Genomic DNA, 25671 nt, shown 5'->3' on the forward strand with positions numbered 1-25671 from the left:
TGCCCTTAACACATTCTATACAAATTTTATATTCAGAATCGTTAAGGGAGTCAAGAATTCCTTCAGACACAAGTCTCTTGATTCTCTCCTGAGAGATGTGACCTAATCGTTTGTGCCACAATATGCTGGAATTCTCATTAGCTAATCTCCGCTTTGTACCCAAAGTGCTAATATGTAAATTTTCATCACAATTAGACTTTATGGTGTTTAATAGATACAATTTATCAATTAAGTTACCAGTACCAACAATATCAGACTTTAGAGAAATACTAAATATAATCCATTTCCAAATGAACAAGTAAAACCAGATTTGTCCAGACAAGAAACAGAAATTAAGTTCCGTCTAAATGACGGTACAACAAAAGTATTTTCTAAATACAGATAAAAACCAGTACATAACTGAATTCTAAAAACACCAATAGCTTCCACTTTAACCATAGTTCCATCGCCCACGAAGATGTATCTTTCACCATCAGACGGCGTTCGGTAGTGGAGACAATCCTGCATAGTGACACTAATGTGAGTAGTAGCTCCTGTATCTATCCACCATGTGTCACTTGGTACAATAGCTAAATTAACTTCAGAACAAACAAAGTTCAGAAATATACCCTTCTTAGCACGCCAAGCGGCGAATTTTGAACAATCCTTCTTCACATGACCAGTCTTTTTACAAAAGAAACAGGAAGGTTCTGAGACCTGTATTTCTTTTGCTTTAGTCTGTGATGTTCCACCCACTGCAGTTGCTTTACCTTTAGTTTTGTTTCGCTTAGCAAACTTCTTGACTCCTGAGGTCGAGGCTAAGTGAGCACTTTCAGACATCTCCCGATTGATCCTCTCTTCTTCCTGAACACACTGTGCTATAAGCTCATTCAAACTCCATTTATCCTTCTGAGTATTGTATGAGATCTTCAGTGTGTTATATTGAGCAGGAAGTGAAATGAGGATCAAATGAACAAGGATGTCATCTGATAGTTCCAATCTGAGTTCCCTGAGTTTGGAAACCAGATTAGACCTCTCCATAATGTACTCTCTTATGTTCCCCTTTCCTTTGTACCGCATGGTGACAAGCTTTGTTAATGCAGTGCTTATCTCCACCTTCTCACTCGCTGTGAAGCGATCAGAAAGTTGCTTAAGGAACTCCTTAGCACTCGTCTCAGTCAAGCCACTGCTTATTGAGTCCGGAATTCAGTTTTGCATGATCATTAAGCTCATACGGTCAGACTTTTCCCATTTTTCAAAAGCGACCCTCTGTTCAGAGTTACTTAAGTCTGTCAGAGGTGCTGGACGGTCAGTCCTGAGAGCAACATCTAGATCCATACAACCAAGCACAATCATCACGTGCTTTTTCCATTTCTTGAAATTTGTGCCGTTAAGCACAGGAATGTTGTTCATGTTTGCAGATACTGCAGATACTATAAAATAAAGAATAACAAAATACATATATGCTCAATTAGAGTTCAAATTACATTAGACAAAAATTAACAACAATTGAAAACAACAAAAGTTGCAATTTGTGGGCCCATTTCAAGATATCAAGTGTAACATTACTACCTAGTCTTTGGACAGAGACAGTAACATACTAGTGATACTCTCGGATATTGGTACAAGATCTGCCAAATATTATGCCTTTCTTTGGACCGACATAATATTCGCATGACAACTAAGTATACCACATACCCTCGTCATAAGGCAATTTAAGGCTTCCCTGAGACCGGTAAAAGTGACCTTCCTTTGGGCCGATCACTTCACATGGACTAAGACATGTTTATCTGCATCAACTATGACATTTTACCCAACAGGGGTCACTTTGGTGACATGTCAGTTCAATGTCATAATCAGTGCAATAACCATCTAAGTTCTTGTCAAAATAAAATAATAATATTTTGATACAAGATTAAATTAATGGCCTAACCTTATGTACAATGGTTATCAATTTGTATCAACATATATCAATATATTTCATGCATAACAAATGTCAATTCATGATAATCAAATAAAGAATTTCAAATATATGTATAAAACAGAGACATTTTTGAAATTCCACCCAAATTTTGTTAAACATCCATAATAATCAACCAAACATATACCTAAATATTTGGAACCAAAAGTATTAAAAAATGTTACTGTATCCAGAATAATTTTGATTCATAATTCCATGAGAGAGTGATACTATATAGCGGAATCTCTATCAAAAGTTATTAACATAATATAATTTTATATTAGGGGAGACAAAAAATAATTAATCAAGTATTTATGTGTCCCTAAATCACTTAACAGAATCATTAAACCAAATTAACAGTATCTAATACTTAATTTTCTCTACAAAAGTAATAATCATCAGAGAATTTATAAGAATATTATCTACCCAAATATCTCTCAACTGCCCAAATATTCAAACAGAGAAATTATGCGAGAGGAATAGGGGAAAAATAACTACTATTTCTATTATTCCTCCCTACATCAACCGAATCACAGAAGATAACATTCAAGATCTTTATTATTTAAAATAAAGGTAGTTACTGATGTTCTATAAAATATTAGATCTCCCAAATATTCATAGAAACTAACAGATTTAGGGATAATCTAAAGGTAAAACAGTTTCTTACGAATTATCTTAAACATCACAAACATGGTGAACAGAACACATAAAATCATCTCAAAATTCATACAAATAGTGGCTCTGATACCACTTGTTGGGATATTTCATCATTATAAACAAGAATCAAATATATTATCAAGTCTAAACAATGAAATCCAGGAGTCATATTTGATGAACAGAGAGATGAAATTTAAATGATTTACTAACCTGAATCATTAGAAGCCATGATGATGATGAAGCAAAATCTTCCAAACCTAGAGAGATCTCTGTAGTAATTTTGTCTTAATGGGAAGAGAACAAAATCAGAGTTATTTCTCTCTGGTTCACGGATTTGCCCCTTTATGAATCGGAACTCCCAACCAGTTATTGGAAGTTACCAAATTATTACTAAAGAGCCCATCATTCTTTAGTAATAATACTCAAGGGCTCTACACAATGCATATCTATAATATGCCCCCCACACAATATAACTGATATTAAATAGGTCCACATAATAATTAATTAGACCACTAAGGACCCTCAATCGAAATAGCCAACATATTATATATTATGAACCTCATATTAAGTCCACATAACCATTAGTATTGAAAAATACTAACACTTCGGACTGAGCAGTTCGAGACCCACGAACTAGTAAGTGCTAGAGCACTCAAATTGCCTTTAGTCTGTGTTGTTCAAGCCCAACATTGATTAGACCCAGTCAGAGTGACCTCGAACTTGCCTAATCCGCGGGAGCGAAGGGGAGCCTGAGTGAAAATGAGGGGCGGTCATAGACTCTCCAAAAAGAATTTGGCCCAGCAGTATGACCATGCTCTCCACTACAACAGTGCATGACCACCACAATTTTTAAGTCTCTGGTTGCCAAGAGGAAAAATATTTGGTTGCTATTTGATAAGAGGATGGACCTTTTAAGGGAGAGAGAGGTTATGTTTGCTGCATTCTGGCCTGGTTGCTTCTTGTGTAAATTTTGCTTCAAAAACGTGGGGGCAATGGGAATACCATTTTGTGTCGTAACTAACTAATTAAAAGGAAAATGGTTTATATCAAATAAAGTTAGGATCGGATGAAATGTTACCATATCCACAACATGACGGCTAGTTTTGTCCTTCAAGGTTTTTCTCCTTAAAATGTTTTTTTTTTCTTATTCGTTTGTCTACTGGTTTTTACTACCTTCAAAACTAGCAGTTGACAAAGAGTGGGCAGTCAGCCTCTGACCCTCTCTCAACGACTCTCCCGTCCCTTGCCCTCTCTTTCTTTACGACCACCATCATCATCATTTAAGGCACTTCGATCCATTCTAAAACCTATGTCTAAAATTACAATCCCACTCAGAAGAATTTGAAATATGTCTGAAATCTATCATTATATGAAATTGGTCCACAATAGAGTAGGAAAGGTCCAGTCATTATCTATTTGTCTTGATATCTATACAAATGTGTGGGATATAATTGGGTGGAATACCTTTCCCAAAATATCCTTTAATTATATTACAACTTAAGTGGTATCCAGGAAAAGATAAATCAAGGCACACTCAATGACTCAAAACCTAGCACCAAGGGAATATATTCTTTCCTAAATACAAGTATATATATGACAATCCTTTCATTTTCACCCCTTTCCCATTGAATTATCACTTTCTCCTTTTTCTCAAGTGGCCCACATTTCTCCAATTATACAAACAAAAAAAAACTTGTTTGATTCTTATTCTCTTAGATTTTAGCGCTTCATTTTTTTTGTTCCATATTACTGTTAGTTTAAATTCAAATGAAAAAATAGGTGAGAGGTCCAAAAACAAGGTCCTATTAGTACAAATAGTCTACTCATCTCTCAAAATGAATCAAAAGTCCAAAAATAAATTATAAACCAACATCTAGTCAAAAAACGGATCCCAGTGCACTAAATCCCATCTCTATGGAGAATTTTTTTTTCCAACTTTACCCCTTTATACATATAATTCTGTACACATTTTTCAGAATTATGGTACATTATTCAGATATAGTTTGTGCATTTTTTAAAATGTATGTTCTAATTTCCTAGTGATTTACAATATGTACATTTTTAAGAATGTGTAAGGAATGACAATACAATGTATTTTCTTCAGCTTCTTTTATATTTTAACTATTATTGTCGCATTGTATTAGTTGTATCATACATTTCATCATGTGGGAGTTAGAATTGTATCATATATCTCTATTTAACTACAGTCAAATCATATTAGATATTCAAACTGAGTTTTGCAACTGAGAACATTTTTAAATAAAAACTAATAAAATCCTGTGTGGCACTCAGACTTAGTAGGAGTGATTGTTGCATTGGAAATTATCTAAGTAATTAAATTAATGTGATCATTTAAATCTAATTTAAGTTGAAGGATAAATCAATCTACAAATATGAAAATAGACTAAACAGTGATTTCAACAAAAAAAAAAAAGACTAAACAGTGGAGCTTGAATAGTCTAGTTCGACTAGAGAGATGTAAGTAGTGCTTATTTATTTTAAGTGTCGAATTTTGATTTGACTGAGTCTAGCTCGTTTGATATTGCGTTGTTTGAGTTTTAACTTAGTTTGGTAAATGATGTAAAAGTCATATTAGGTTGTTTTAGACATCGGAATTGAGAGTTATTTTATATTTGATTAACTACATGGGAAATATTTCATCCAAAAAAAACTACATGGGAAATCAACTATGCAGACACACAAATAAGACAAAAGAAATTTGATTTTTCTTAGAGTCAATTCAGATCACAATTACATGGTGCATGCATAAGTGATGGTTTATGATTTGTTTCCTATAAGCATCTTCAATGCAAGACTCCAGTTGAAAAACTTTAAATGTCATCTACAATTTTTAGAGTTAAGAAAAAACTCTCTCAAATGGAAAATTCAATTTGGACATTAAGATGAGGTGGCATTATTTTATTCTAAAATGTCTTAAGATGAAATTCAATATTTGAGATTCCTCTTATCTCTTGAGGACCTCAACTGTGGATATCAACATTTTCTATATTAAAAAGAAAATTACACATTGAAAAAATGTCACTCAAGTAATATTAAGTTTTTAGAGCATTGCATTGGAAATGTCTTTTGAAGTGGAGATGTCAATAGTGTCATCAAGATAAAAGAATTGAAACTTGGTATACCGGAGAATTAGAATTTTATTTTGAGTTTCCAATGGAGATGTTGTAAGTTTATTGCAGCTAGATACATGCTCATATGATGGGGCATGGGTGAAGGAGAAGCAATCACAGTTTTCCCTTGCCTGGGGTGGCAGTCGCATGGTGAGATAATTCAACTCACTTTCACGAGAGTACTAAAGGCTTCCTTCAATCACCTAACCACTATATTATAGCCTTTTATCCTGTAAATAGGAAAAGAACAAAATTGCATATCATATCGAGAAAATATACGAGAATCTACTTTCATTTCTTGAATATTTTGTACTAGAACTCAATTGTAGCATATTCTGATGCAACTTGTAAAAATGATAAAGTTTTTTCCCACCTTACGCCCTTGTACACCATCATGCCTATGTGGCAGATAAGACCAGGGGTGAACCGGGTGGTTTTAAAAGTTCGCACACCTGAAAGGTGTAAAAATATAAAAATACTCTTGTCTTATTCTAATACGGTAGACAAGGGAGTGAGTAGTGGTGTTCAAAAGGCCAGGCCTCAGTCCGGGTTGGCTATACACTGGCTCAGCCTGGGACCGGGTATATACTCAGGCCAGGTCGGGCGCCCGAGTAAATCCATTACTTTTTAAAAAGAAATCTTAAATAATGATATATAATAAAAATATATAAACTTATAGTTTATTTTGGAAGGTATTAATCCATAGTTTAGAATAATTTTCTCAAAAGATTTTTTGAGTGATTTTGGGATGATTTGATGATAATAATAAATAATTTTAGGATTAAATCTTTTGGAAAGAAATCTATGGAATTTCAGAAAAGATTTTCTCATAAACTTAAGATTTCATGATATACATAAATAACTTTAAGAATGATTTTTTTGAAAAAAATTATGAAAATAAGTTTAGGAATGGAATCATTTTGAAAGAAATCTATGGAATTATAAAAAGGGTCCGTGGGTATATAGCCCAAAATAATGTTCAAAAAGGGTTTAGGGTCCAATCTTCTCAAAATATGGATTTTTAGTCCTTTTACTCTTTGGTCAAAAAACCCTTACCATCTCTATTTTATTTCCAGTTATGTCCCAACTCTATTTACACGGGATTTCTAAATGTGGGGCCGAGCGAATCTTGGTAACGGTTAAATGAAGCGTGATTTTTGGATTATTTCTGTTTACAACAAAATCTCTTAATCGACTTTCTCTCTCATCAGTTGTACTATTTAGGCAAAAATCACAACTTTTCCAAATTGAAACGCTCCAAAATCCTAACGAGAAAATTGAATCGCCATCTTCCAGAAGGTAAGAAACCGGCTTTATTCTTCAACTTTCTTAATCTTTCAAGATTCCGATTCAGTTGAAGAGGTATCATCGCCATTAAAATGAAAAGGTTTCTCGATTCGTTTGGGTTTCGAACCATCATCACTTTCAGGTGAAAATCTATATAAAATCGAGTTTGCATGGTTATTTTTCATCATAAAGCAGTTTGTTTCAACGTTATGGTGAGATTTTGGGTTGATTTTTATGATTTTTTGTTGTGACATAGTTTCTGATGTTCAAAGCTTCGTCATAAATCAATTTTTAGAGATCTGTTTGATAAATTATGTTAATTTCTGTCTGGTATAACTTAAACTATTGTAAAGTATGTATAATTTATTCACAAGTATCCGTGATTTACCACAGGATTCGGTAATTTTTTATAAATAACCAATGATAACAACAAAAATTTAAAAGTTTTTAATTGATCAAACCTTGTAATTTCTGATAGTGGTCATTTATATGAAGGAACTTATATTGTATACTGATATACAATAAGTATTTTTACAATGGGATTTAATGATGTACAACAAATTATGATATACTAATGATAAAGTACGTATAATTTTAAACGTTATATACCTAAATTGTAAATACGGTATTATGTATAATTTACAATAAATTATGCAAACTTTGTGAAAAATAATGAGACATTTATCACAAATAATGAAATCATGTTTCATTTCCATGTCTTTCAATATGAACATAGAATCGCATTTCAATGGTGCCCATCCATTCACTATCCATTTGCAATCTTCAACAGGACACACAGCAGTAACACGCTTGGAATCATTCATTATGAATTTGAAATCATGACCGGTGTTGATGCTATATTGCCTAGGAGCATATCGAAAAGCTTTTGCACCCCCAGGAAATAACTGTCCTGGTTCTATAAATATCTTATCCCAACCATCTGATTTCAGTTTGATTTCCCTATTTTGATTTGATGATTCTGCCTGGAACTCCATCTGTGATAACAAAATGAGATAGATTAATTCAAATAAATTATATATACAAGTATATTATTTGCAGTAAATTATATTAACATTTGAATAAATTATATGTACTTTACAGAAAAGTACACAAGATTTACATATGTAAATCAAAGATGTTCTAATAAAACGAGAACTGTTTTGATATTAAATCATACATAATGTTCCATAAATTACGTATGATTTACACAAAATAATATAATGTTAATGTTATTCGTGAAAAATTTCCAGAACCAGAACATATATCATGTTCTCAATTTGATAAACATCGTAGGGAAAAGTTTATATAATTTACGTTACATTATGATAATTTATTCTAAAGTATGTATAATGTTAATTCTGTTATGAGTAACCGTGCGAAAGAATCACGTTTCATCAATCTGTACGGAAAAAAAATCAGATCTGAAGAAAATTTGAATATCATACTTTGCATAAACTCCAAATCTATTGATAACTGATATGACGATTGATTGCAAACAATAAGTAAAATCGATTTGTAAGATTTAGAAATGAAGTATTCATCTTATCAAGATCGTGATTATTAATACAAACTTTAGAGAGAGAAAGACAATAATAACTTTCTTGATCTGAAACAGAATCATCAAATAAGAAAATTGTTTACCTGATTAACAATTAAGATGATGATTTTGAATAGCTCTAATGATAATGAAAAGTTGAATGGAAGATTTTCAATCGAAACATAATCAGAAAACATAAAAATTTGATTTGAGTTTTACCTGAACTTAGAAACTTAGTTTTCTGTTTTAATGGAGGATAGTTTCAGAAGATGAAGATGTAGAGAGAGAGAAAGATAGGACGAGAAGGTTTCGGTTACAAATTTAAGAAAGATAACGATTTCTTTCTTCCTTTAGAGTTGGTAATTGGAGAGAGAAACAGGGAGATAAAAAAGGGAAACGAATATTGGTTGATTTGAGCTTAAATTAGATCTTATATATATGGAAGGTTAGTTTAGGTATTATAAATTATTTGGTATTCTAGAGATTTGTGTTTTCTCTCTAGATGACACCAGATGGACTAGATATCCATTAGTATTATTTTTTTGGTTTTAAAACCCTTTATAGGATTAGAGAGGACTAAATGTCTTATTAGGGTCCGTTTTTTGGACTATAAACCCAAAAATTCTTATAAAAAAGACTTCCTCATAAAGTTAAAGATTCATATGATTTACATAAGTAACTTTAACAAAGATTTTTTGGAAAGATTTTATAGAAATAGTTTTAGGAATGAAATTTCTTGAAAAGAAATTTATGGATTTTTAAATAAATCTATGGTATTTTAGAAAAGATTTTCCCATTAATTTAAAGATTACTATGGAATTTTAAAGAAATATATGGAATTTGAAAAAAAAAAACAAGGAAGGAAAAAAAAAGAAAAAAAACAAAGAGAAACTGGCTGAACCCGGACTTTCCTCGGGCAGGGTCGGATTTGGCACGCCGAGCTCAAAACGTAGGCCCAACCCGGACCGAAACGAAACCCGGGTCTACCTGGCTCGTTCTGTGTACAGGCCAGGCCGACCCCGGTCCCAACCCGGGTCGGTCCGACCTTTTGAACACCACTAAGTGGGAGGGTAACCTATCACGATTGTATATACACAGAGAAAATGTTTCAAACTTTTTTTGTTGCAAGAAATGTTTCAAAACTAGAAGAGAGAATTCAGATCTCTCGTGATATTAATATTTAGATTAGGTCTAATTTGATCAAAATTTTGATTATCATGTATGTTCAACCTTCAAGTTTGACCCCCTAGTGACTATGATTTTGTTTGTCTTTGCAACAAAAAAATTCTGAACTTTGGGTGAAAATATTGAATACGGCTATTTGACTAACAAAATCATGGTTTATGGTAGGGGTGGGGTATGGGCGGGTATGGGCGTCCACGGGCACTTGAAACATCGGGCCGGATGGGTCGGACACCAAATTTCAGTGGCCATTAGGGTAAGCGGGTTAATCAAGCGGGCAATTTTTTGTCCATTACCCGCCCAAGCCCATTAAGAAGCTCGGGTAATTCGGGTAGGGGCGGGCGGGTAGTGGGTAAGCTCATGACTTGAAAAACTCACTTCTTCCTCTCCTTTTATAAAGTATCCGAACACCTTTCCTAATTCTAAAGAGCCAATGTGGGATTAAAACTAGACATTATTTATGTTGTTCCTTTTAAGAATTTAATCTCACATGGAAAACTAAAGAAGAATTCTCATGAGATATAATATAAACTTATCCAACTTCTTGCTCCCTCAACCCAAACACTACTTCAGCAATCCATTGGGTGCGTGTGATTGGCCTTAAACATATTGTTTACCATCTCAACTAGGCCTAACAAAATGGACTGTTGGGCTTAATCAACCCAAAAAGTTGATGTAATTTGGTTGGTTATCATTGGGTGACGTTATGTGGGTGCGGGCATGAGCGGGTGCACGGGTGGAGGTTTTAACCCATGCCCGCCCAAAAAAAACTTGGCGGGCTGGGCAGGTGTGCCCGAGGCGGGTGTGGGCGTCCATGGTCCTCGTTGGGCGGGTTCGGGCTCATGGGCAAAATTTCCACCATAGTTTATGGGTTCAAATTTGTCACCAACTAGAAACTTTTGCAACCCATATTTGTCAACCTTCCTCATTTGGACTCCGGGACTATGATTCTGTTAATTAAACTTAACAGTTAACATCCAGTCATTTGTCTTTCTTATTCATCGGAATAAGCTGTCTGAAAGGATCACCACAATGGTAGACCGACCACTTCCGACGACCTTCAAATATAAAAAACTTAAACCTTCTTGCTCTTGAAGTCCTAGTTTCCCTTTTCTGTTCAGGGTAGAGAGAGGGATGAAGATGATGGTAGGAAAGAGACAAACACAAATAAGATACCAAAACAAATTGAAACTAGTCGTCGAGGGAGTTGTTTGTTGCCTACGACATGTTTCTAAGCAGTAGAAAGAGAAGAACAAACATGACAGAACTGTATTTTAAATAAAGGGTATATACGAGGAAAGATAATATAGACAGTCAAGTTTGACTAAAAGAAAGATGGTCTGGGGGTCAAATATTTCAGTTGGTCATAAATTAGGGACCAAATTCAAATTAACAGTAACTTTTTCACAGTTGAAGTGTGTAAACAAGAAAATGCCGAACGTGTCAACTCAGCTCTCCACTATCTCTCTGCATGCAATGTGAGTCATTCATTTTCTATCGCGACGGAGATCCCCAGATATTTCCTCCACCTTATAAATCCCCATTCATCTTCACTTCTCACTCTCATCTCCTCACTCACTCTGAAAACCCTAAGAATTTCTCTCTCTCTCTCTCTCTCTCTAAAAATCATCAACCATGGCAGCCATGGCTACATCTCTTCTATCCTCAAAACCCAAATCACCTTTCTTAGAAAAGGAATCATCTTTCCATGGAATTCAAATTCCATCAAGATCATCAATTCAACCCATCCGATCAACCACCCATCAAAACTCATCAATTTCTGCATCAAACCCACCACAACCTTATGATCTCCAATCGTTCAAATTCAACCCCATCAAAGAATCAATTGTTTCTCGTGAAATGACTCGTCGTTATATGATGGATATGATCACATACGCCGATACTGATGTTATTGTTGTTGGTGCTGGTTCAGCTGGACTTTCATGTGCTTATGAAATCAGTAAAAACCCTAACGTCCGTGTTGCCCTAATTGAACAATCAGTCAGTCCTGGTGGTGGTGCTTGGTTAGGAGGTCAACTTTTCTCAGCCATGGTTGTTAGAAAACCAGCTCACAAATTCTTAGATGAATTGGAAATCGAATATGATGAGCAAGATCATTATGTTGTTATAAAGCATGCTGCTTTATTTACATCAACAATCATGAGTAAGTTATTAGCAAGACCTAATGTGAAACTTTTTAATGCTGTAGCAGCTGAAGATTTGATTGTTAAAGAAGGTAAAGTTGCTGGTGTTGTTACAAATTGGGCATTGGTTTCAATGAATCATGATACACAATCTTGTATGGATCCAAATGTTATGGAATCAAAAATTGTTGTTAGTTCTTGTGGACATGATGGACCTTTTGGTGCTACTGGTGTTAAGAGGTTGAAGAGTATTGGGTTAATTGATAGTGTTCCTGGTATGAAAGCACTTGATATGAATACAGCTGAAGATGCCATTGTTAGGCTTACTAGAGAAATTGTTCCTGGTATGATTGTTACTGGTATGGAAGTTGCTGAAATTGATGGTGCTCCAAGGATGGTAATCTTTTATTTTGTTTAATTTCACTTTAGTTTTTATTTGAAGTTATGTTTGTGGTAGTCTTACTCAAAACTAATTGACATGTTTGAGATAGGTTCTTTGAGCCTATCATGTGTTTTTTCTATGCACGTCCGGCCTGACGTGGAGCACGTCCGGCCTGACGTGGAGCACGTCCGGCCTGACGTGGAGCACGCCCGGCCTGACGTGGAGCACGCCCGGCTTTTAAGCGTCTAATCTTAACTTTTAATACATGTTAAGTTTGCGGGCATCCAACTCAAAACTAAAGAAGGTCTAGAGTGTTTGTCCTTCGGATGTGGGACTATTCTCTGACCTAAGAATTGAAGTGGGGTGGGTTTTGATTTTGTGATTTTTTTTATTGTGAAATTGACAGGGACCAACATTTGGAGCAATGATGATATCAGGGCAGAAAGCAGCACATTTGGCATTGAAGACATTAGGACAGCCAAATGTGATTGATGGAAATTATGAAGAGTTGGGAAGCATTCAACCAGAGCTCATTCTTGCTGCAGCTGAATCTGCTGAGATAGTTGATGCTTAGATGATGATCAAGTTGAAGTTAAAGATGATGATGAGATATTGTCCATCTTTAATTCTTCATCTGATAGTGCATAAATAAGTAGTACTTTATTTGGGGTTTGGTTCTGGTTTGTTTTTTTATGTGTACTTTGGCTTGTTGAAATCTGAATAGTTGGGTGGTGTTTTGTGTTGAAATATGGATAGAGTTGGGTACTGAAATATGAAAAATGTCAAATGCCCGGAGAAAAAAAAACATGATGTTGATGTAGCCCCACCCTATTGGACGGATAGATTAAACTGACTCATGAGAGCCGATCACATCAGAGTAGTAATGCAATGCTTATTAAAAAAACCCATAGCTAGTAGTAGGGGACAATATAATCCAGTGGTATGGAACATCTTGTTTACAAACTCATAATCATCGAAACCCGAGACTTAATAGAATAATAGATGTTTGGGGTAGGAGATTGACCTTAGTCATCTCATCTCCCAGGTGTTTTTAGCCGCTTCCATCGACAAGGATGAATCATGAATGAACAGCATTTGCATGAGCTTCCTTGTAGATTTGTTACACTTTTATTTTAGCTAGCTCAAACAGAAAAAACAGGGTATTTTTTTTTTTATATAATTGAGATTTAAGACTTTTAAGTCATGGCTTCATCTTTCTTATCAGTAGTACCTCCAATGGTTAGTTCATCTCTCTCTAGATTTTCTCACTGTAATTCAATTAAACTATATAACATGAGCAAGTTGACTATAGTTATAGAATTCACGAGAATCAAGAATTCATAGTTGTTCTATCTTCAAGATTTCCCCCTAAAGAAAGATCTAAGCACGGATTCTTTGTTTGTTCGCTCCTTTGGTTTCTTTCTTCCAAAGATCCAAGATTTAAACCTCACTTTTATCAGTTGCTTTCACAAAAAGTAGAAAAGGTGTGTGATTTCCAAAACGTAAAAATTTAAAAAAAAAAAAAATGAACCTGACGTGAATCGAACACGCAACCTTCTGATCTGGAGTCAGACGCGCTACCATTGCGCCACAGATCCATTGGTGATACCCAATCAGGTACTTGTATACATGGACCTTTAGTCCTGTGTTTGTGCACCTCTTCCAAAATTTGGAGGCTGCACTAAACCCTTGCTCGTCTAGAGTTATGTTTTAATGTTTAAAATAAGTTTCTCTGCAATGGTTTGTCAAGTTTTCGATTGATGTGAAAGCTTAAGGGTTTCCCCAACCTTCGTCTGACCACTCTCTTTTGGGTTATTTTTGTGATACTATGTCTATTGACATCCTTTCTTATGTTTATCATCATCACATACAATGATGACAATTAAAATACATTCTCTTCTGTGACATTTCTAATATTTTTTTGCTCTCAAGATTTTTCGATCTTCTAAGGGTATTCTTCTTTTCCAACGAAAATAAACCTTGGACATTCTTTAGGATTCTGGACTCCTCAGTGCAAAATTTAGTTCATTTCCTATAGAACTACGTTTAAAATGATTTCATATTGATAGTACCCCTTTGGACGCTCCGACTTCTTTTCAACATCTCATTGGGCGAATTCTCTGTCTCACTTTCACACGTTTGATTATTAGTAGTTTTTCTATGAATGATCTTAATCAAATCATGCAACATCCTCACTCAATTCATATGGATGCAGCCACTCGGATCCATTGTGACTTGAAAGGAACTCTTACTTAAGGGATTTCCCTTTTCTCTACTAGTTTCCCAACTCTTTCAGCTTTCACAAACTAGACTTGGGCCAACCTGTTAAGCCTCGTTCCACCACCGATTTCTTTACCATGTTTTGTGCTAGTCTGTTCAATCCAAAAAATAAAAGATAGCTTCCCAATCTTATGCTGAAGCCCAATATCATGTTGTTGCTTCCTTAATAGTTGAGCTCCAGTCGTAATATATCTATTTCAGGATCTCAAAATAAAAAAATTTGGAAATATATTTCAAAAATAAGTTCAAGTACTTTCCTTTCACAATGAACAATAGTACAATATACCAAATGATGTTTCAATAAGAAAATCAATTTAAACAAACCCAATATCATAAAAAAGAATAACTTCTCAAAGAAAACACCCCGTATGTGAAATCCAAACGAAAAACACAGATTCAAACAAATGCAAACAGGTAGGGACCTAAGATTTTTAAGCTTTCCCATTCTGCCAAGGTTTAAGCACACTAAGTACTACTACTGTAACTATTATGAGGAGAATTATAATCGCAATGCACATCCATTTCCTCGAACTCTTCTGCAGTTTCTTTGCATTTTGTAGTGCAGTATTCCCTGATTGAACATGGTCGACTGCATTCGTTACCTGCCCAAGATCCGATTTTAGAGAGAGAGGACGAGAATGTTATATATATATGGGAGCGAAAGAGAAAGATGAAATTGAAGATTATACCTGAGTTTCAATGTTGTCTAACAAGTCTCCTTGAGCCTCAACAAGAACTGCCAAATCAAGGAAAACCTAAACAAAATTCCAAAAAGATTAACATGAGCTACAGTATTTCGCGCACGGGATCTAGAAATTTTCGAGATTGGAGAAAAATATAATGCCTGATGCAAGTCAAGAAGCTTCTTCTCAAGTTCTTTAACAGCATCATGCCTCTCATGAATTTCAGCCACGGTATCTAGCACCTACAAAACGTCGTAGAATGGGCAGATATGTATTTAGTACACAAGAATATAGCATTTTTGGAGTTCGACATTTCGAACCTAAGGGGATTTGATAAAGATGATATAACAGAGTTAGACCTGTCCTCTCCCCAGTTCCTGAACTGCTTTTTGGAAGATTTGTTCGCTATTTCCAGTCTCGATCAGTTCATCAATCGTCTAAAAGTTTATTTAAATGGGTCACTAACTTGAGTTGAAACAAATTCTACTTCTAGTTTCGCGAAGTACTACAAGCACGCTTACCTCTTCATCTGGCCTAACCCCAGTAACTGCAAAATCAGAATACAATTCAAAATTAGTACTGAGAGAAAAGCGCCAAAACAGCCTCAAGAAAGCACAAAAGTCGCACTGTTTTTGCTAATAGGAAATAAATCAAAGTATTTGCACCTGTATAGACCCTTCTCTCGACGACCTCACGATACTCATCTTGAATATTTTGCCTAAGAATCTGACAGAGAGGGTATTAGTGGAGAAAACAATTAGAAAAAGCAGAAACAAGAAGTCAAGAATTCTAAGATTATACCTGAAAATCATCCATCCTCTCTTTTAACCTTTTCTTTAGGGCACTACAATATATGAAATAACTTTTGTTTACTTACTGATCTTACACGTCGAGACTATGATGTATAAAAAATGGGGGTTTTCAGTAATTCAGAATTTACGCTGTCATAGCCGTCCTAGATCGATCGACTCCTGATCCTGCAGCACAACCAGGCTTCTTTCTGTTGGCCAAGTTCTTTAGAAGGAGAAATAGTGTCAGTACATATAATAAGGAAAACAATTTGTCAACAAACGGGTGGATAATTTGGAAAACCAGCAGGAATAGAGTCATACATCTTTGTCTATTTCGTCTAGTTTTGCTTTGAGATTGCGTGCAATCTTTCCAACTTCATCAATATCTTTTCCCATTCGACGCTTGATAGCTGAAAGAGATCTAATCATGCTTTAGAGTGCTATCAAAGAAATGACTTCATTATATCTGTAGATGCATTCATCTGGTGGTGAAGCTTGGATGAGTTTTACGTAAAGGCCTAGATATTGAGCAAGTTGTTCTAATGACCCGACTCGTGCTATTTCATGTGGGAAAGTATGTTAATCGAGTAAAATCTACCACGGTTTGGTGGTAACATGTATGGCTCTTCAATTCTAAGAGCAGAGTTCCGCTCTTGGTTGTTATGGCGGTTCATGGTCCTCTGTAAAACCATTGTGCCATTTCAAACGATAATGGAAGTATACTAACAACTCTTACATGGATTAGAATCTCGATATGGCAAAGTCGACACAAAAGATACACCCTAATTTGGGTTAAACCTCAATATTGTGATTCCTAATCCTAAACCCTAATTATGCTCGTTCAATCATGTTCCAATACTTGACGTTGCAAATATAAAAAGGTAAATCGCCAAGAACCATACCTTTCATCTCGGAGGCTTTGGTAACTGCCTTGGACTCCTCATTAGCATCCTGAGAATAATTTACACATTTGCTTTTAGAGTTCATCATGTAAAGTATTGTCTCTTTTTTCACGAATCATGGTTTTACTTAGTTATTAGCTAAGTCTACTCATGCGTCCTTGTGTCATTAAAATTCGGTATCGTGCAAAAAAGTGGTCCTCTGTGGACGAATCATAGATTCATTATGATGTAAACTTATATATAAATAAGAAGTACGAAACACTGACAAAGTCGTTGTTATCATGTATCGTGTTCTTTGAAAAAAGAACGGAGAAAATTCATACAGATTTTTCATATTCAAGGTAAAACCATTTTGGGTGTCAATTTCGTAAAGCAAGAAACTAGTCTAACATCGAATCCTTGAGTCTCGGCACCAAATTGAGGTTAAAGTAAGGATCAAGTTTTATTTATACATCAATAAGATCGTAACTTATGCATAGTTTGGTAACCAATATGTATTAATAACCCACTTTTGATTGCCAAAACTTTCTTCAATAACAAATTCAATCCTCAATGAACAACACTCATACCTGAAGTTTCTGAAGTAGCGTAGCAAGCTTTTCCATTTGTTTCTCAAGTTCCCCAACCTTTAAAAAGAATGAGACAAAAACTAACTTAAAGACATGAAGACGTTATCATGTGATTCCGAATCTTGTACAAGTAAGCTTAAGAAGCATAAACTCGTGAATATGGGGTATATTGTCTACCTGTTTAAAGAAAGTCTCCATTCCGTTCTCCAAGTTACTTGCTCCATCCCTAATTCCCATTTCAACATCTCTATCTCTTGGAGGAGGCTGATCTCTGCCTCCACTTACAAATGATTCCTGCAAAAGATCACGACAATATGAAGATGAAATCGTATCTCTATTGAAACAATGAAGTTTGGTTTTTGTGTGCAATCTAGAAATGAACCCAAGGGTATATACCCCCGAAAGCGAAAATAGAAAAAGCCATTCACTGATTTCAATAACAATGTTGTCTGTGTCGTAGTTAATTAAATTCGAAAAAAAATTCAGATTCAACATCTAATAGTACTTCAAGATTGTATCAATTTCTAAAAAGATCAAAATAAAACCTAGATTTTCAGACTCTATCCTAGTTTGAAAGTTATCGGAGAAGAAACATGGTTTTGAACTTCATGGAGAAGAATGAATCAAAACCCAACAATAGTTAGAAACTAAATATACCTCCACCATAAAATTCAATTATGACAAAGCCCAACAACAATTAGTACTTCATTCAGTATGCTAAATATCATGATGATCCACCAACACCATAAAGAAACCAGAAAACCCCCAAGTTACAGCAATATCTAGTTTTTTATGGAACTTGTTAAATCCAGGGAAGTAGTGAAGTGGGAGTATTTGAGTCAATAAAGTGATGAAATTTCAAAAATTAATAAAGGGTTTTCTCTATCTAACAGAAATATATTAAACCCAATACCCAATCATGAAATTTTGAAGTCCTAAAGAAACTACCCATCTTATGCCTGAAAAATTATTCTGAGAAAATCACCAAATTAATTCATTAAAAACAAATATGAGAAGAAACAGTTAACAACCCAGTATAGTAAAAGAAGAAGAGAGTCATAATTTAGTAAGAGAGACAAGAAGACGTTACCGTGAGCAGGTCGTTCATGGTGATCGATTCAGGAAGAGAGTAGAGAGAGAGAGAGAGAGAGAGAGAGAGAGAGAGAGAGAGAGAGAGAGAGTAAAGGGAAGAAATTTGAAAAAGGGAAGAAGATGGTCGTCGTCAAAGCTGTAAGAGCAGCTCCAACGTGCATGGGGCTGGGGCTCCCAATTTGAATTTGGGAGCCCCAGCCCCAAGCCTCACCACTCCAACCCGGGAGCCCAGGGGCTGGGCTCCCGGTGGGGCTGGGAGCCCCAAGCTCCCGGGCTCCCAAATGGGAGCCCGGGCTGGGGGGCTCCCAGCCCCAAATATAGCCGTTGGGGGTCTCCCAACGGCTATTTTGGGGTGGATCCCCTAAAAAGGGGATCCACCCCACCTTATTTTATTTTTTTTAAATTTTTTAAATTTTTTTTTTAAACTAATTTTTTTTTTAATATTCTTATTATTTTAAATACTACTTTTTTAAGTATTTTTCTCTAATTTTTATTTTTGTGTTTTTTTTTGTGTTTATCTTTTTGAAATTATCTCTCTCGAATAATATCACATTTTAATTCATAGTCGAAATCTAATAATTTATAGTCGAAATTTAAAACCAAAATTTCGCACACATACTTCGCACACGTATAATATATTGATTTGGGAGCCCCGGTTGGGAGCCCAACGTTGGAATTGAGGAAAGCCCCGGGGCTCCCAAAATTCAGGGGCTCCCAAAATTGGGAGCCCGAGCCCCACGTTGGAGTTGCTCTAACGAGGTACTTGCCTCAATATAATATTGAAGTTGATAGACACTTTTCAGGGTGTTGTTACTTATTCTTCTTGCTGGACAGCAAGAAAACAGTTATAAATACAAACATTTAAAGACAAATATCGTGAGCGTTACAAACTTAGAATCTTTCAGGTTCTCTTTCTAGGTTAGGTTTTCCCTTCTTTCTTGAGAAAACATTAAGACTCACAATTCTTCGCAACAATTTTTGTTTATTTGACTTGTTATCAAATTGGTTTCATCCTGGAGGTCAAAGATTTGACACACAGAGTCATATGCGTTGAATTATATTGACCTTTTAAGTTAAATCCTACATGTTTAGAGCTCAAGGCTAACTTGTTGTTGTGATCTAGAATCTAATGGGAAAGAAATAAAATTGGAAAGAAATCATTTTACAATCTTCTACAAAATCTATAAGATTTCCCCATCTTGTTGGTAGGATGAGAGTCCGACCCCATAATGTATTGGAAAGAAATAGAGTTAACCTCTTCTTGTTTACAAAAATCTCTTGTTTGAGGCGTTTTTGCCGCAATTTATCTAACAATCCGATGGATAATAAGGAATTGCAATCCCATTCCCGTCATTTTTCTTGTTTTGAGAGTGATTTTATCATAAGAGGGTAAATTTTCATTATGGAACTAATTCTTGGAATCAAAACAATATAGAAATACTTTCATTATGGAGTGACCGGGGCCTAGTGTTTTTACAAAAAATCTCTAGCCAGCCTTCCTACAAGTGTTGTTTTTTTTTTTGTTGAACATCCTACAAGTGTTGTTGCTAGATCGATACGGAAATTCCAACATTTTCTTTGTCCTCAATGCTCCCTATTTCAAGGAATATTAGTCACTTCAAAGGTCTTTGATGGTTCTATGGGTATCCAAAGTACGAACAAAATGGATGTTGTAAATAAATCTTTCTGACAAACTGAGCAATTTGAGAAAGTTATCTCCTTGTCACATTATCTGAATTAACTTTTCCATCATTTTCATTGAATTGAACAATTTCTAAAAGCAAACCGATACAACGTTGATTCCTTTATCAAGCCTTCTTTTTAGTTATAGCTTCCGGATCAAAGCATCAGTATAATATGAAAGAAATCAGTAGATGGAAATGAAGCATTTCTTCAAGCACATGTCTCCCACTTCATTCTTACACCTTACACCTACATATGGAATCCAATGGCTGGTTTACAATGAGGGTGATATGTGCATTATGTTGGTCAAAATCAGCCATTTCATAAGGAAGACTGCCTAATGACTTTGTCCATTTAAACGCGATTGCCGAATAACAAGATCTCCTTGTAGTCGTCCACAAGGAGAAGGCTTGTCATGTATATATGCTTTCTAGTCAAAATGAATCTGAGGTCGGATCACATCACTTATCTGAGTATCCAAGAGGAAGAGAAAACCGCAAAATAACTCCTCAAAACTCGATATTAACAAGCACTAAAAGAGTCGTATCCGGCAAGTTATTATATGGTTCTTCATATAATCATATATATGACAACTCAAAGTTAACCACATACATAGATACCTATAGATTGATTTTAAAAGTTCAGACATGATTCAAAACCCCATTGGGGCAAAGTGATGCACAACCAAAATAATGTTGTATATTAGTCAAAATTTCTCCAAGAGACCAGGAAAAGAAAATTTTGACTTATGAAGTGAACTTGAATGTGCCTAATAAGCTAACAACAAAAAAACTTCAAATTGAGTTCTATATTTTGTTGAGTCAAAAACCAATTTTTTTGGGTTATTTCCCTAATGGCCCCCAACTTTGTGACCAGCTTCCCGCCTGACCCCCTACTTTACGAGAAATACCCATATGGCCCCCTTCTGTTATAACACCGTCACTCTCTCTCCTCCATCATGTTTTCTCTCTCTGTCAACTCACGCCACATCATCTGTTACGCCACATCATCACCTTCTCCGCCAGAGGTCGCCGGCCGGCCAAATTTCCGCCGGCGACCTTCAAACTAAAAAAAAAAAAGTGACGGTGTTATAACGGAAATTTGGTCGGCCGACGACCTCTGCCGGAGAAGGTGATGAGGTGGCGTAACAGATGATGTGGCGTGAGTTGGCAGAGAGAGAAAACATGATGGAGGAGAGAGAGTGACGGTGTTATAACGGAAGGGGGCCATATGGGTATTTCTCGTAAAGTAGGGGGCCAAACGGGAAGCTGGTCACAAAGTTGGGGGCCATTAGGGAAATAACCTTTTTTTTTATTTTTTATTTTTTATTTTGTTAGGTTAAAAATTTGTATTTTGTTTAGTTAAAATCCAATATTTTTTTCAACCTTTTTTCATGTTGTTGATCTTACAAGCAGTTGCAAATTACGAGAATACCAAGAGAACTGAATGTTAGAAAAAGTTTGATTTGTGATCATTTTTCACCAAAAGTTTTGACAAAATTGATCTTCCATATATTTCTTTAGTAAAAGCAAAATAAGGAGTACTACTAAAACAAAATTATTACCTAAACAGGATAATGAGACCAAAATTTGAACCTTAATTCCAACTTGAAGGCCAATTATATCCATGAATTCCATATCCAGTCTTCCAATCATCCAAGTAAACAACTTTCTTCACCGTGGAAAACGAAACAAACAGAGCAAAACCCATAAATCCTCTCTGCGGATTCTTGTTCCTAACCCTAACAAGCAAATGAGTAGCAAAGGCCAGCAGTATTCCCCTAACAACCCCACAATAGTATAAAGAAATCCAACTGAAAAACCTTAAGCTCCAAGTTGCACACCTGAACCTTGATAAGATCATTTCGTTCAGCCAAAAACAATGCATTTTCCTACTTATATTGAACAATGCACCAGAAACACTGAAGAAATATATAAACACGGATAAAATTAACCACAATACAGGTTCATGAATAAGTGCATTTCCTACAAGACTTCTTTTTACTAGGAAAAGAGATGATACCAAAAGGGTAATAGTCAACCCTGGTTGTTTCTTAATTAAAAACAATTGGAGGGCGTTGGGTCGTTAAGAGTTACGACAGTGACCGTTCACAATACATTATTAGTGTTTATAAAAAAAGTCTGAAATAAGACTGTTTATAAAACATTATGAACAATCATAATGCATTACAGGAATTCACGAGACTTCAGAGGTGGAAGTGGCATTTTGGTATGGAGAAATTGATTTTGGACCACCAATCACATCATGATGTATCACTGTCTCGTAACGACTAACGCATAATGTAATTCTCAAAAAAAATATCAAGGTGGGCTATAAGATTCACGTCTCCAAAATTAGTCAATAAGATGGTTAGGGGCAATATGGTCATGAATGATATTTCTAACTGAATTATAAAACTTCATAAGACCGTTATTATTTCTCCTCCAAATTTGTAGGTAAATTTAGAGGACGAAATTAAATCTGACCGTTTCTTCTCTAAATTTAACAATTTCTTCACTAATCTCAAATGGGTTTTCCAGCTTAGTTCTTCATTTCTCAATCACCCACTCTGTTGCCGTGTTTGTTAACACGGTCAACAGTTTGAGATCCATTTTGATTGATTGCTGATACAATTTTACAGAGTTAGCAAACCAGAACCAGAACAAGAAGAACAAGAAGAGGAAGAAGAAGAAGAAGAAACCCTCTTGCATTTTCTCTCTCTAAAATCAAATTAAATAAATAAAAAAACATAACCCAATGTCTGAGATTACAATCTAGTTTTGAATTTGATCACAATGAGGACCATAAAAATGGGGTGGGAGGTATTCTTTCTGGTGCTTCTCTCGATCTCTTCTCGTTCTTTGATAATAAACGCGCAAGATTATGAATTCGATAGTGGTGAGAGTAAGAAAGCAGCTCCACCACCAGCAGAAAATAACTGTAATGGTGTTTATCTCTCTTATGTTTTCATTTCAAGAGAGAAAGAATTCCCACATCTGAAAAATGCAACAGCTCAACCATGGGCATTTAAATCTGTAGCAACAATTTTGAATGCTGGTGAACAAGATCTTAAAGCATGGCAGATGTTTATTGGTTTTCAACATCAAGAGATTTTAGTTTCAGCTGGTGGAGCTGTGATTATGGATGGTGAAGATCTTCCTGCATCCGTAGGAAACGGAACGTTTTTATCGGGTTACCCACAGACCGATTTAAAAACATCGATTGAAACAGCAGGGGATTTGACACAAATTTCGGCCGAAATTCAATTAGCAGGAACACAATTCGGTGTCAAGCCTCCCGGTGTACCGATGCCTAAAAATATTAAGCTTGTTAATGCAGGATTCAAGTGTCCTCCCGCAGTTCGTAAAGGTAAGTACAGTTTCCATGATCAAAATCGCTTTATATTCAATTCATTCCTTAACACTTTTTAACAAGAAGCTAGAACAAAAAGTATTTTCATGATGTTGATGTGCAAGGAATTTAGTCCCATATTGAACAGAAGGCCTCTCAACCTGAATTGTATTATAGATTTTGTCCCATATAGTTAATAAATCAAAGTTAGGATGGTCTAGATTTAGAATTTTGATCTATCGAAGTGGTATTGAACTTGTTTTTGTGTGTGATTCTCTGCAGGGAGCTCAATGTCTGTATGTTGTCTTAAGAATCCGAAATTCAAAGCAAACGTAACGAAACCAACCAAATTCTTCCCTCGTCAAAACGGAGATCTCTCCATTATTTATGATGTTCTTCAAGCCTTTGAGGGAAACTATATGGCTCAAGTAACTATCGATAACAATCACCCACTGGGACGACTTGATCATTGGAACTTAACTTGGGAGTGGATGAATGGAGAATTCATAAATACAATGAGAGGAGCATATGCCCATTTAAGAGATCCTTCAGAATGTATCTACGGGCCTGCAGGAAAATATTACCAAGATTTCGATTTCACTCCTGTCATGAACTGCCAAAAGAAACCCGTTATATCGGACTTACCTGCCGATAGAGAGAAGGACGAGAAAGTTGGGAACTTACCTTTTTGTTGCAAAAATGGTACACTTTTACCAACTACCATGGATCCAAACAAGGCAAGAGCTCTTTTCCAAATGCAAGTCTTCAAGATCCCACCAAACATGAATCGAACAGCTCTTTTTCCACCTCAAAAATGGAAAATTTACGGTGTTCTTAATCCGGATTACAAATGTGGGCCTCCAATAAGAGTTGATCCAACCCAATTTCCAGACACAACAGGATTAATGTCTGTTTCTACTGCAATAGCTAGTTGGCAAATAGTCTGCAACATTACAAAACCGAAAGAGAAAGCGTCTAGGTGTTGTGTTTCTTTCTCCGCCTTCTACAACGACTCCGTCATTCCCTGCAACACTTGTGCTTGTGGTTGTCAAAACACCGATAAATGCAACCCTAATGCCTCGCCATTACTTCTTCCTCCAGAAGCTCTTCTTGTTCCATTCGTAAATAGAAGCGAAAAAGCAAAAGCTTGGGCTAAGATTAAACATCGCCCAATACCTAAAATGTTACCTTGTGGAGATAACTGTGGAGTTAGTATAAATTGGCATATAAACTCGGATTATAGAAAAGGATGGTCTGCTCGAATTACTCTATTCAATTGGGAAGAAATTAACTTTGAAGATTGGTTTGCTGCAATTCAAATGGATGAAGCTTATCCTGGTTATGAAAACATCTACTCCTTTAATGGAACAAAACTTCCTCAAGCTAAGAACACCATTTTCTTCCAAGGGTTGAAATATTTAAGTTACTTGATGGGTGAGGTAAATGGAACGAACCCGGAAACTGATCCACGAGTACCCGGTAAGCAACAATCAGTTATCTCATTTAGGAAGAAAGCGACTCCAGGAATAAACATAGTAAGAGGAGATGGGTTTCCGACGAAAGTTTATTTCAATGGTGAAGAATGTTCATTACCTAAACATTTTCCTACAGGAAATGCACATAAATCTCATGTTAAACTTCTACCCATGATTTTTCTCACTGTTATTACCTTTCTGTTTATGTTAGATCACTAATGTTGATGATCGTTCTGATTTTTATTATTACTTCTACTAAAACTACTGATTATTTGTTCGGTTTTATTTGATTTCATGTTCAAATGTTAGATTCTTTACTTTGTAGAAATACTAGTTTTCTGTTTTTCGTTGTCCCAACACAAGTACATTATCATACATGTTTGAAGTTCAAAAAACATTTTTCTTGATTTTTATGTAACCATTAGAGGAAATTAAGCGAACTTCTTCTTCTTCTTGCTTTATTCGTGGTCTTCTCCTTCTTAAAAAGTTTAAGAGTTGCAGATAACCAAATCTCGGTCTAATTGATTACCAAATCAACTGACAACTATTATGGTACCCCACGCGACCGGAAATCAGAGGTGCCTAT

General features: G+C 35.5%; 4 protein-coding genes and 1 non-coding gene across 5 annotated transcripts; 2 read left to right on the plus strand and 3 right to left on the minus strand.

Annotated features, from left to right (window-relative positions):
- Positions 1 to 318: 318 nt before the first annotated feature.
- On the minus strand, positions 319 to 1173 carry LOC147552181 (uncharacterized; the record flags this gene model as incomplete). Its single annotated transcript, XM_086668614.1, has 2 exons — positions 319 to 501; positions 609 to 1173. Coding segments are annotated over 2 exons (594 nt in total), but the record flags the coding sequence as incomplete, so codon positions are not given.
- Positions 1174 to 11148: 9975 nt separating this feature from the next.
- LOC147552182 (thiamine thiazole synthase 2, chloroplastic-like) lies at positions 11149 to 13006 on the plus strand. The gene is made up of 2 exons (XM_086665688.1): positions 11149 to 12274; positions 12666 to 13006. Exons 1-2 carry the CDS (start codon positions 11369 to 11371, stop codon positions 12831 to 12833), a joined length of 1074 nt encoding a protein of 357 aa, XP_086521814.1. The 5' UTR covers positions 11149 to 11368; the 3' UTR covers positions 12834 to 13006.
- A 779-nt stretch (positions 13007 to 13785) lies between these two features.
- Positions 13786 to 13857, minus strand: TRNAW-CCA (transfer RNA tryptophan (anticodon CCA)). The gene has a single exon. It is a non-coding gene; the product is annotated as a tRNA-Trp (tRNA).
- A 913-nt stretch (positions 13858 to 14770) lies between these two features.
- On the minus strand, positions 14771 to 18706 carry LOC147552184 (syntaxin-132-like). Its single transcript, XM_086671147.1, has 13 exons — positions 18575 to 18706; positions 17662 to 17778; positions 17485 to 17541; positions 16916 to 16964; positions 16335 to 16423; positions 16163 to 16236; positions 16024 to 16066; positions 15888 to 15948; positions 15744 to 15769; positions 15582 to 15659; positions 15384 to 15464; positions 15229 to 15294; positions 14771 to 15141 (listed from the first exon to the last, which is right to left on the minus strand). The coding sequence occupies exons 1-13, from the start codon at positions 18590 to 18592 to the stop codon at positions 14971 to 14973; spliced, it is 930 nt and encodes a 309-aa protein (XP_086527273.1). The 5' UTR covers positions 18593 to 18706; the 3' UTR covers positions 14771 to 14970.
- A 4005-nt stretch (positions 18707 to 22711) lies between these two features.
- COBL10 (COBRA-like protein 10 precursor) lies at positions 22712 to 25413 on the plus strand. Its single transcript, XM_086669863.1, has 2 exons — positions 22712 to 23628; positions 23893 to 25413. Exons 1-2 carry the CDS (start codon positions 23055 to 23057, stop codon positions 25302 to 25304), a joined length of 1986 nt encoding a protein of 661 aa, XP_086525989.1. The 5' UTR covers positions 22712 to 23054; the 3' UTR covers positions 25305 to 25413.
- The last annotated feature ends 258 nt before the right edge of the window (positions 25414 to 25671 follow it).

Source organism: Eschscholzia californica, unplaced genomic scaffold (assembly GCF_041429995.1).
Source record: "Eschscholzia californica isolate CP2 unplaced genomic scaffold, dmEscCali1.0.p SCAF_3, whole genome shotgun sequence".
In the NCBI taxonomy this organism is placed as follows: Eukaryota; Viridiplantae; Streptophyta; class Magnoliopsida; order Ranunculales; family Papaveraceae; genus Eschscholzia; species Eschscholzia californica.